Genomic DNA, 12,434 nt, shown 5'->3' on the forward strand with positions numbered 1-12,434 from the left:
TGCCGGCTCCCTCAGCAGCGGTCACCGGGCAGCCCTGCGTTCCGGGGGAGCGCTGCGGCCGGCGCGGGGCACCGCACAGCCCCGTCCCACCGCACAGCCCCGTCCCACCGCACAGCCCCGTCCCAGGCCCGGGGCACCGCACAGCCCCGTCCCACCGCACAGCCCCGTCCCAGGCCCGGGGCACCGCACAGCCCCGCACAGCCCCGTCCCACCGCACAGCCCCGTCTCAGGCCCGGCCGGGCGCCGGCGGGGCGGGCGCTCCCCGCGCATGCGGCCTCTCCGGGCGGGCGGGGCTGCCGGGCCGAGCCGGGGCTTCCGCCGGGGCCGGGCCCGTGTCCGGCGCGCCGGGGCCGGGGCGATGCCCGGAGCGGGGCCCGGGACGGCGGCGCGGGGCCGCGGGCGCTGAGCGCGGCGGGAGCATGGCCGAGGCGCTGCGCCAGGAGCCGCCGGGCGGGCCCGAGTCGGAGGCCGAGCTGTCGCAGCGGCTCGCCCGCACCAAGGCCCGCTCGTACGGCAGCACGGCGAGCGTGGCCGCACCGCTGGCCGAGCGCTACGTGGAGCACCGGCTGAGCGCCGGGGACACGCTGCAGGGCATCGCCCTCAAGTACGGCGTCACGGTAAGGGAGCACCGCCGGCGGGGCCGGGAGCGGCGCTTAGAGCCGGAGAATGGCCTGGGTTGGAAGAGACCTTAAAGATCATCCCGTTCCAAACCCCCTGCCGTGGGCAGGGACGCCTTGCACTAGACCAAGGGTGCTCAGAGCTCCATCCAGCCTGGCCTTGGACACCTCCAGGGATGGGGGAGCCACAGCTTCCGTGGGCAGGCAGCGCCTGCACGGCCCGGCTCCCCGGACAGCGGGGCCGTTGTTGGGCCCAGAGCCGAGAAATGACAGCAACAAGTTGTCCCATGGAGCATTTCTTAACACAACGGGCAGAAAACGGTGTGGGTACGGCGCTAGTTTTAGTTTCAGTATTTAAAATGCTGACAGCAGAATTTAGGGCCTGGCGGAGGGGTCAGCACGCAGGGGCTGAGCGGGCGCTGACCGCCGGCGAGCTGGGGCCTGGCGGGAGGACACACGGCGGCTCCCGCCCGTACTCACACAGCTGCTCACCGCGACACGCGCTTCAGGTTAAAAAAGAAAACCGGTGGGATTAAACTTACCCTGTTAAAAAGGCGTTATTTTGAGCTTGACGCACAGGCCGTTGCAAGAAGAAGGAATTTCTCCCTGTAGCTTCAGGGCTAAACATTCTTCCGTTGTCATCTGCTTGCTGCCCAGAGGCGAGGCACACACACCGCTGATTGGAAAGTGTGGCTGCTTTTCTGGGCGCTTTCTGTGGAAAAAGAAAGTTTATTTCTGTGAAAAATGCTGAAAGTTTATGCCAGCTTAGGACATGCAGAGTCCAATAAAGTCTACCAGCAGGCCCTTCTACTGCCATTCCAGACAGAGCAGAACTCAGCTACCCTGCCTCATTCCCACTTATTTGGGGCCCGTATTCCAATATGCAGCTTCAGCAGTCCCAACACACAAAATTGCTTGGGGCCAAGCAGCTGATGAGCATGGCACTGGTAGGGTCGGTGGCGCTTTGACATCAGCTGCAAACGGCACTTTCCAGTTGGGCTCTTTCTAGAAGAGCTACAGTGTAGTCCCAAACTATTAGGTTCTGACTGGAGTGGTTTCTTTTGCTTCTCTTGGTCTGCAAGATCTAATAAAGCCTTCCATCAGCTTCAACAGCATTCTGCTTTTATTGTGAAAAGGGTTGAAAGTCTGTTTCTTTTCTCTTCTGAAAGATTACACCACTTTTGACCGATTCTTGTTGGCAGCAGGGTTAATGACACTGGTTCACATTAAAGTAGACTTTTGCTCACTAAGAGGGCAAAACAGCTCATTGGATGTTAGATTTTTTTTGTTTGTTTTTTGCTGCACTTTCCATAATGGACAAAGTCTCTGGCCTAAATGTTTTAGCTATTTTACTCTTCTTCAGAAGTGTGTTTGCTCACTGCAATTAGTGAAAAATACAAAGAGATCACTAAAATAGTAGTTTTCTAGGAAAAAAAAGGCATTTCTAAGCAATTTACAACTTTCTTTCATCTCAAGTGAAGCTGTGAATCAAACCTGTATGAACAGTTCTAAGTTATGAACCATAAACCTTGTTGAGAATATGAGTTTAATAAGCAGTTGCTGTGCTAATGATGTAAAATATATACATTGAGGTTTTCCCCCAACATCTTATTGGTTATTTGATTTAATAAGTGTTCTGCTTAAGAAGCCAGAGCTGCGTCATTAGAGACTTCAGCTGAGAGAGGTTAAACTGACATGAAATGCTCCTAAGAGCAATGACAAGTCCAGTGGAATCAGCCATTGTGTTTCTTTTAATGGGTTTCAGCCCAGGGTAGGACTGTGTGCAAACACGTTTGCTTTTAGCAAAATGAAGACTCTTGTGTGTTCACACAATGACAAGGACTGACTTCCTCTAACGAGTGCTTCTGTTTGCTTCCTGCACCGGGTATTCTTGGCTGGAAGTGAGAGTTGTAATGGAAACATCAGAATTATCTTTGGCTGCCATTGCCTCCAGTATTACTGGTTTTAGAAGTTTCCCCTGTGGTTTTCCTCACTGGGAGTTACTTTGTAGCCAGAGACATCCTGTCCAGTGCCTGCCTTTGCATGACTTGGCATAGACAGTTCAAGATAGATAAAAATACTGTGCTGGGGGAGAGGGATCAGTGTGCTTTGTTTGGCCTCATCCTCTGCCCTTCACCTCCTCCCCCGGATACTCTTTATTAATCTTACAACTTGCATTTGTTGTATCTTCCTTTTGAGTAAATTAGCACTGGGAATTCACATTTATGGTTCAGCCAATTTATGGTTCAGTGCAAGTGCTGTATCCCTTTTGAGGGGAGAAGGATGAAGACTATATTTCATTGTCAGTAGAAGTTTTGATTAATTAGTTCAGCACCAGTTTATGTGTTAGTGCAGCTTCAGTTAAAATCTTAAGCGTGTGCTGAAGCTTTTGCTCTTCCTCTATGATAGATCTGTAGCTAACGGGCATTACTTCAGTCTTCCCAACACTAAAAAAAGAAAACTCCTGTTAAATCCTGCTCTCCATACACCTCTGAATGTACAGAGTCACACTGAGTTGTAGGAGTTACATTGCACAAATGAAGTAACCTGCTCAGGGCTGAGAGATGTTCTTTTTAGAACCAAGTACTTTCCTTTTCATTATTGCTCAGTGCAGAGATACAGACTTCCAAATGCTGTGAGCTGGTATTTTAGGAAGAAATAACCAGAGGTAGAGTTACAGTGAAATAGGAGAGAGAATAGCAGTGCAGTGCATTATTTATCAGCTATTGAAGCATCACCTTCCAACTCTTCTGCAGTAGGATCTCAGTTTTCAGCTTCTGTATTGTATTTTTACAGAAAAGCTCCAGCTAGTATTTTAAACGTTTTATTATACCCATCAAGACAGACAACTTCTAGAGATTATAACAATCAACATTTACACTAGGGCCATTAGAAGTCTCATGACTAAGTCAGGTAAAGCTTCCTTTCTGCCCTTCAGATGGTGCTCAGCTTGGGAGAGAACTTGCACCCTTATCCTCTTTGAGCCTTACTGCAAATGGTTTCCAGCCCTTAGGAGCTGGAAGAGTAGTGATCCTCTCTTACTTGTGCCACTGGATATTAGCTATTCAGTTTTTAAATGGGATTATTAAATCTAAGCATTTCACCACCTTAGCCATCTGCATCAACAGGTTGAATCCTCACAGTAACTTTATCCCCCTTGTTTGGATTCTGCATGACTTTTACCAGAGAGTTCACCTATAGGAGCTGCTAGCAGTTCTGAGCCTTATTCTGATATGAATCCAAACCAACAGTACTTTTGTGATTGAAGGTTTGTTCTTTGGCAGGCTCTTCCTGTGAGCCTGCACAGAGACTGGAAGACTGCTCAAGGAAAGCATCTTTAGGTAGTGCAACACTGGAGAAAGCAGTATTGTGGAGTCAAGTGTACATAAAACCTGGGATGTTAGCAAGGCTAAAACAGAACATGCACTCTGAAATCACTTTGAATGCAAACAAATTCTTTTCTGAAATAATTGCTGCTGCAAAGAAAGTATAAATTTATTTTAACTAAAGGTTGTGTACTACTTCAGAAATCTACTGCTTTATACTTCACCAAAACATAATAACTTGTATTTTCCTATCTTTTTCAGATGGAACAAATAAAGAGGGCAAATAAACTGTTCACTAATGACTGTATATTTCTGCGGAAAACCCTGAATATTCCTGTTATATCAGAGAAACCATTGCTGTTCAATGGACTTAATTCACTGGAGTCTCCTGAGAACGAAACTGTTGACAGCTCCCCTTCTTGTGATGAAGGACTAGTGGCAGTTCAGGAAGAAAGTAGTTCTTCCCCCAGTCCTCAAGAGCCTGACAATCAGCCCACTGCACCAGAAGAATTATCTGCCAAAGATTTCCTACAGAGACTGGACTTGCAGATTAAGTTATCCAAACAAGCAGCCAGAAAACTAAAAGATGACAGTGTCAGGTAAATGCCGCTTTTGGTGTTAAGCATCTTAATCTCAGCCTGAAGCTGTTTTAGTCTAAGCTGACCCCTCTTTGTGGGGTCTCAGACAGCATCTGTAGCCTTAATTTGTGTGCTTGCTATTCTCATGCACCAGATACATTCAGAGCACAGCATTAGCAGGTGCCTTGCTATGGCAGTTAGAAAGGCTGCCTCACAATATTGTGTTTAGAGAATATGAATACTATTTCAAAAGAGCCAGGCAGCCAGGATTCTCCAAGATGTCTTGCTGTGTAAGTAGGCAAGTATTTAAGCAAAAGCATAGTTTTTGCTAGAGTGCTAAGCCAAGGCCTATGAGGAAGGTGATTGTGTACAGCAAGGCACTATTCTATTTTTCTTCTGTCCCAAATTGCCCCATTGTGTAAATTTTCTCCGTGATGCAGTTTCAGTTAAGCTTTCCTATCTCCTTTCCCTATGCAGTTCCCCCCTTTGTGGATCCACCTATGCAGACTTCATCTTTTCTTCAGTATTTCCAAAGCCAGGAACTCCCACATATTTACTTAGAGAAAAAGCAGTACTTTCTGACCTCTGTGCCACAGTAGTCATCCCCTCACATACGTAGGTATCCCATGGAGAGCACAGAAAGACTCAAAGCTCTAAGAGTGGACTTCAGTAGTGTTTGTTTTCCATGTCCTTGGGACAAGCTTCCTCAGCTTGTTCATAGTTAGTCTCTTGGGCTGGCTCTGCCTGTTTATTCCCTGCAGAAATACCTCAGTGGGGGATGCTGAGGTGGCCTTTCTTACAACAGTGAAAGGTATGACTGCAGGGGACTGGTACTGCTTCTCTCACCACAGAGCTGGAGAGAAGTTACACCTGCAGATATATGCTTTGCTTTCGCAAATTTGTTCAATGCAAAACTTCTTCCACCGTCTTGGTTCACTTCACATACTCTGATTTTGAGGGCAAGCAACATACTTTTCATGCTAAGCAGAAAGTAACCTTTCAGGACCAAATTGATTGAGTCGAGAGTCCCATAATTTGTTAAATTAGGGGATTATTTCAGCAACTAAAATTTTGTTCAGCAGACAAAAGTTTGAAGGACAGCAGTATATTGCATTTAGCAATTGGACAAGCCTCCTTTGGAGAAATATCTCCACAAACAACTCTCCATTGCCAGGACGCTGGTTTAGAGTCTCAGGGAAGGCTTAAATGCTTTCACATCTTGTTAACACACTTGTCAGTTACTTTCTTTTGCATTGATTGCATGAAAGGAAAAATGGCTGTTGGAACTCAGAACCTTCTCTGTGCAAGCTCATCCACTCATCCACTTCCACTGTTGTATTTGAGGCAATGTAGGGCATCTATCAAAATGTGCTGCTGCTGACTTTCAGATCGTTAGATGTATGTACCTAACACAGATTAGAGTAGATGTTGACCCAGCAGTTAAACTGCATAACAGGAAACCACAGTCCCTGCCAGAGGAAGGCAATTATTTTAACACCCCTTCAACAAAATAACGTGCTAATTTACAGAAGGAAGTTCACTTAGACCTTGCTGCACCTTGAGCAGAGCCAATACAGCAGAAGTGACACTGCACAAATAGTACACTGCTGCCACTAATACCAATTTCCTATACTGCTTCAGTTACAAATTGGGAAATGAGGACTTGGTACCGAGTTTCCTCCCAAGAAATAATGTACACAGGAGGATGAGTTACTTTCCCAGCTCCTGTTCAGATTTAGCAGGTAATTCTGTTAATTATGAATACAACAGAGCTTTATTGGTCAGGATGCTACTGGAAGCATGAAGTACAGAGCTGCAGTCAGTCTGCTGAGCAGGAGTTACCTAAAGCTTTTGAAGAGAAATAGCTTCCTGTGTATCTGATAGCCTTCATAATGTTCCCTTCTGCATCACTGCCCTTGGCTTTCAGCCATGGCTCACAAAAGCCATTCTTGCCTTGTCCCCTCCAACACAGTTGGAAAGGACAGACCCCTTTACAGTCTGGCAGGAAGGGGCAAAGAACCAAAGTCAATGTTTACTCTGCAGAAAACAGGAGTAGAGAGAGACCATTGCCAAAACCCTCAGAGATACTTTTCAGCTGTGTACCATCAATGCTGTATCTGGGTCCAGACTGGAAGGTGGCAACATTCCTTACTGTGCTCCAGCAGCTCCCCAGAAGGCACCTGATCTCCTTCCCACCCAGACCTTTCGTGTCCCTTGCTTGAAGCAGGAAGCCTTTGGAAATTGGACAGCCATGATAATAAACCAGCCTCATGAATATGCAAGTCTTCTATTCTTAGAGTGAAAACCATTTATGAAATGAGAGTGCTGTTTCCAGCTGCTCTGGCCTGCGTTCAGGTTGCCTTGTCAAAGGCTGTTTAGAATGTGATGTGCCAACGCTGCCGAGTACTTCCGTGCCTGCTTGAGAGTAACAAAGGAGCACCTGGAGTTAATCCACTACACCAAAAGGGACCTTGGAACTCACAAAACTGCAAGCAGAAGCAGGCTATCAGTTCATGAACTTAAAGAGCCATAACTTCTCACCATAGCATGAGCCTGATTTGACAGATGGTGAGAACCACATCTAGTAAATTGCTCTTTGTGGCCTCCTTTAAGTTGCCAAGGATGCATGTGCACACATGCTGCCCTGATCTGGATTAAACCACACATGGCAGTTTCATAGTCAGAAAATGCCCTGTGCTACAAAGGCAGCTTAGAGTGAATTATATTGTTTAATCAGAACTCTTGCAGTCACTCCCTTAAGTGCTCTTAAAGGAATAAAGTTTAGCTAGAAAAATTGGGGAGCACATAGTTGCATATTTAGACTATTAAACTATACTAGCTGTGCAAGCAGATGAGCATTAAAGGTTATAGAATGTGATCCACTCTGTGCCAGCTGCCTTTCACTATTAGAGTTTATATAAGCACATAGCTAGATCTACATGTAATGATACTTTTACTAGAGTTTCATTGAGCAAGAAATCATGCCTTGATGAATCATTAATCATGCATGTTCACCCATGATGCAGCTCAAGGCAGTAAGACCTTTTTGTTTTGAGCAATGTTTTTATAGTAGGCCAAAAGAAATGCAGAAAGATTAATATAGTTGTCTGTAGCATATGTTATTAACCCATGTGTTTGCATATTAGGGAAGAATACTCAGTATTAGTTTTATCCACACATGGAATAAAAGCAATTGTGATAATTTGAGAAGATACGGTAGTGCTTCACCTGGCCCAAAATGGTGTTATGCCAAAACTGAAAATAACCTTAGTGATGCTTCTTGTGTCAGATAGTTGAACACGAGATGTCTAATGCAAGCTCTTTATAGAGCCCTTAAGATATACCTAGGCCATATACTGTGCTTCTGGAACAGGTCACATCTTTCTGCATTTGCGTTTTAGCACCTAATTTTGAAAACCTTGTAACCGAATAGAGCCTTTCAGTCACTGATGGTGATACAAGCCAGTATGACTGGTGTCAGCACAGGAACAGAACCTCATATTGTCATCTGCTCACTTGCCTTCATCTGAGCCTAGGAAAGAGTATGGTCTTGAAGCCTTCAGAACTGATGACTAATTAGGTAATTTTCCCAGTAATTTTTTGTCCTCATTGGCTATCAGCTGAGAAAAGAGATGCCTCAATAAAGGAGGCTGTCTGTGGAGAATCCTTTCAGACATCCCAAAACTAACAACTCAGATTGCTGTCTTGTTCGATTGTGGATTCTAGAAGCACCCAAGCATTTGAGTGTACTTGCTCACAGTCAGGTGTCCTTGCTCTTACAGAAGTGGTTATTTGTGGCCTGGTGCACACCATAGCTTGCAGGAGACTTCTTTCAGTTCCTGTAAGCCACTGGGCAGAGTGGGGACAGCAAATGGGAAGAGACAGCACTACAGAGTGTTGTAATGCTGTGCTGTTCCTTTTCCATCCCCTGAGGGAGAATGTTGCAATGCCTTACCACTTTGCTATTTTAAGCATCTTTAAAGTGAAGTGAATTGTTTGGTCATTAAACATACACACACTGCCATGCTGGTGCTTGTTGGCTGTTGACTAGGGCTGCTACTGTATCATTTTATTTCATACAAAGCTCAGCTTGTTTTTAAGCCACCAGAACAGACTTGTACTTGCTATGTGTGGTTCTAAGATCTACATTAGTATTATTTCCTGGTTGTTACCCTGGTTTGGGGCAGTGTTGCAGACGTCACAGAGGGTGGCACTGCAGCCTGGGACAGAGGAGCAGAAGCTGTTCTTGCTGAGCAGTTCCAGGCCTCGGTCAGGACTGTACTTTGCACATGACACCAGTCACTGCCTTGCTTCAGTTCCAGCATAACAAGCTGCTTTATGGTTCTTACGTCGCTGCCCTGTGGAGAAGCCCCTCAAGGCTGGCCATAACCCCAGTGCTGGCCTTCTGCCCTGTGCTGCCACCCACATCCGAGTGCACGCTGCACAGGGGAGCTGGGGACAAGCAGCCCAGACAATGGCTTTGTTCCTTGCATGTCTGAAGACTTGCCAATATAACATCATCATTTCAGCTCTTCAGTTGTCTATATTCACCCATAACCAACTCATTTCAGTCCAGTGTTTGGCTGTTGCCATGTCAGGATGGATGTTATTCCTGTATTACGGCTTTCAGGAAGAATGACTGAAAGTCTGATTCTGGCAGCCTTTGATGAGAAGGAAGGTCTCCTTGCTGTATCTCTGCCACATTTTATTCTCCTAGAAGGGGAAATAAAAAACTAAGCAAAACAAAGTAAACTTGATTTTTTGAGGTTTCTTTTTTTGGCAAGATTATTTCAAGGCAAAAGAAGTATTATACCTTTGTCTTAAGATGATAATTTTGCTGGGAAGACAAGTGCAAGTTACTCCACTGTTTGGTTTGTTTGTAGGGTTCTTCAGTTCTGCTTTGGGGGAAGATAGATAGATAGATAGATACTTAGATAGATAGATAGATAGATAATCATGTTTATTAGGGAAAAGTCTTCATGGTTTTGATACTGAAATATTTAATTTTTACCTTATACCATTATTAGACTCTTTGAATAACTGTACCTTTGTATGAAGGTACATACAGTATTTAAAGTAATCCTTTCACAGTGTAGTAACTGTAAAGTCCTTCTGTTCCTACCAAAACACTGAACTTGGCAGCAGCTTTAAGGCTGGACTCTCAAGAAGAAAACTTTGAAGCTACGGCAGTACAAAGCAATGACCTTGGGGGAACTTGGAATCCTTGATTTAGTACTGGATACTGCACTGCAATAGGTTTACATAACCCCTGTGTTTTTGAAAGGCAGTATTGCCAGCAGGCAGACTGATTTTCCTGAGGATGTTTTAAAAGCAACATCACTTTGCTTTATCCAGTTATTGCATTAACAGCAGCACTTGGGAGCAATTGCTTTTTCCTAAGAAAATCCAAGTGATCAGCCTCGATGGTGATTGGTGCAAGGGAAGTACACATCAGGAGTATCCTTGCAGCATCAAGACCCAGATCCACCAACAGCTGATGGACTGCTCCTGCTCTTGCTTCATTTGGTCTGCCTGTCCCCCCTGCCATTCAAAATGCTGAAACAAACCTCTAACTCAGCTTTACTTTTTTGAAAGAAGAAATTAAAAGCAACAGTACAGGAACTGCAGTATGTCCATCCTTTAAGTTTTTCTTTGATTTTATCAAAAATAGTTCTTTAAATACATTCTGATGTTGTTGAACTTACACAGCTTTACTTGCTTTCAGCATTTTCAACATTTCAGATGTTCTCAACATCTCAGGAACTCCAGAGATGTGTAATTACAGTATTATACTCCAAGTATTCCTGTTAGGCAAGGCTGGCATTGCCTAGTTTGATCCATTAGGAAAACTGGTCACTTGCATTTTCATTGCAGTTTTACTGCTGAGACATGGTGTGTTCCTGACCTGATGATCATGATTATTTTCTTTTTAGAGATGAGGAGGATGAGGAAGGTCCCTATGCAACTTCTTCCTATCACCAGTAGAAGACGGATGCGATGGCCTGGAAACTTTCCATGAAATCAGTTCTTACAGAACTAAACAGTCAATAATTCAAAACCCAAGTCTTTTGGACTCATCCTCTTGATGTACTTAAAAGAAGTCATGAATGGGTAATTGCACTGAAATTATGACCTCTTCTGCCTTCCATAGGTTGATGTCCTTATGCTATATCAATAAAAGGTTTAAGCCTTCCAAAACTAGCAATGGCCTTTTTACCCCTTCTGTGCAAACTGTAGCATGGTAGCAACTATATATCCCTGAGGTCACCTTTATGCAGGATGTTGATCTTTAGTAAAGATTTTGTAAATACTTGTTAAAGTGAAATTTGTTTTAAGTATTTAAAAATATTAAATAAGTTTGCTTGTAAATGACAAATGGTGAAAGTAATAGAAATTTACTTATTCTGCAAACATAGGCAAGTTTGCTGTGAAAGTTTTGTCTACTTCAGGGCTGCAGAACTTGCCTGTGAACCTTGTGTGTGTCTGTGCGTGGTATGATGTATTCCTAGAAAGGGGAATGCAGCTTGTTTTGATTAGTTAAAGTCTTTATGGTTAAAGAACTGTTTGCATATTGGATTTCTACTAATAAAAGGGACGAGTTACAGCAAGAGAGTTTTTTTGTGAAGTACGACATTGGAATATCAGATGTGTGTTCTTGTGTGCAGTTATATTTTGTGTGGTTTTAATTTAATAAAATACCAAAAATACTGATGTGTCTGTTCATGATGAGGTCAGCTTGGTTCTAGCCTGTTTTTTGGGAAGAATGGTTTGTCTAGTTTCATGAGCTGTTAGATGCTAATTTCAGGGTAAATGATGTCTTTACCCTTACCATATAAGTCACCCTCCTAAGTGAGACCTGTAAGAGCTGTCTGCCCTGGTTGTGCAGTCTTGAGTAAGAGCCAGACCTGCAAGCCTTCCCTGTTCTGAGAAGAGGTGCCACTATTCAGGTCTGCAAGTGGACCCCGTCTGAAGCTCAGGGAGCCTGCAGTCACTGTTTGCCCTGAAGTTAGTGTGTTGGCAACTTCTTGGTAAATATCCTATATTTTTTTCCTCAGGTATTCCATAAACTTCACAAAACTCCCATCATTAAAGATTTGCTGGATCCCCACTGCAGCAGATACAGTTTCCTATCTTTTAGCTCATCAGTATCACTCCCTCGAAGCAAAACCTTTCTGCAGTATGTTAAGAGGGAAACAATATGGAAAGTTTCATTAATTTACTCAAACCAGAAGTAAAAATTCACAGCTCAGCAGGAATTGCAATTTCCCTAGAGCTAGCAGGAACTCAGAGCCAGAGGCTCATTCAAATCAACTCTAGCTTGTCCTAAAGAGAAGGTCTGCAGTGGCACACAAATTAACAAGAACAGAAAAAGCTTAGAGTGAAGAACAGGAAGCACTGATTTTTCGTGAAGGGACTCATGAATTAGTTTTAGGTCTTGTCTCTTTCTTAAATTGGGAGTGTATCTATTCCTTACATAATTATTACTTCTCTTGTCATTTAATTTCAGTAGGACATTACAAAGCCAGAACAAACTACTTTTCCAAAGGCAACCCTAGCTTCAAGCCCCGTTATATTTTATTATTCCACAGAAAAATGTAATCCTTTTCTACCAAAGGCATGCTGTTGTGATCCCCCCGTTGCTCCAGCACACCCAGGCCCAAGGTGCTTTGCTGAGCAGGTCAGAAGCAGCCGTGGCACAGGAGCACTGCAGCTCTGCCTCCCGGACTGGGCTGGCCACCTTTCACTCAAGCCTTCCCGAGAGGGGGGCTGTGCCTGTGGGCTGCAGGACCTGCAGGACAAGCAGCATTTGCACCTGTTTTCCTTGACAGAAAGCCACGCAGAAGCACAAGGGAGGAAGCAGCTCTGGCAGCCTGAACACACCAGAGCCCATGGCTGCCCACCTGTCCCCTCAG

General features: G+C 44.6%; 1 protein-coding gene across 1 annotated transcript; it reads left to right on the plus strand.

The window, feature by feature from the left end:
* The first annotated feature begins 311 nt into the window (after positions 1–311).
* On the plus strand, positions 312–11,255 carry LYSMD2 (LysM domain containing 2). The gene is made up of 3 exons (XM_082291101.1): positions 312–617; positions 4,205–4,542; positions 10,455–11,255. Exons 1-3 carry the CDS (start codon positions 420–422, stop codon positions 10,504–10,506), a joined length of 588 nt encoding a protein of 195 aa, XP_082147227.1. The 5' UTR covers positions 312–419; the 3' UTR covers positions 10,507–11,255.
* Positions 11,256–12,434: the final 1,179 nt, after the last annotated feature.

Source organism: Coloeus monedula (genome assembly GCF_965178545.1).
Source record: "Coloeus monedula genome assembly, chromosome: 14".
Taxonomy (NCBI): domain Eukaryota; kingdom Metazoa; phylum Chordata; class Aves; order Passeriformes; family Corvidae; genus Coloeus; species Coloeus monedula.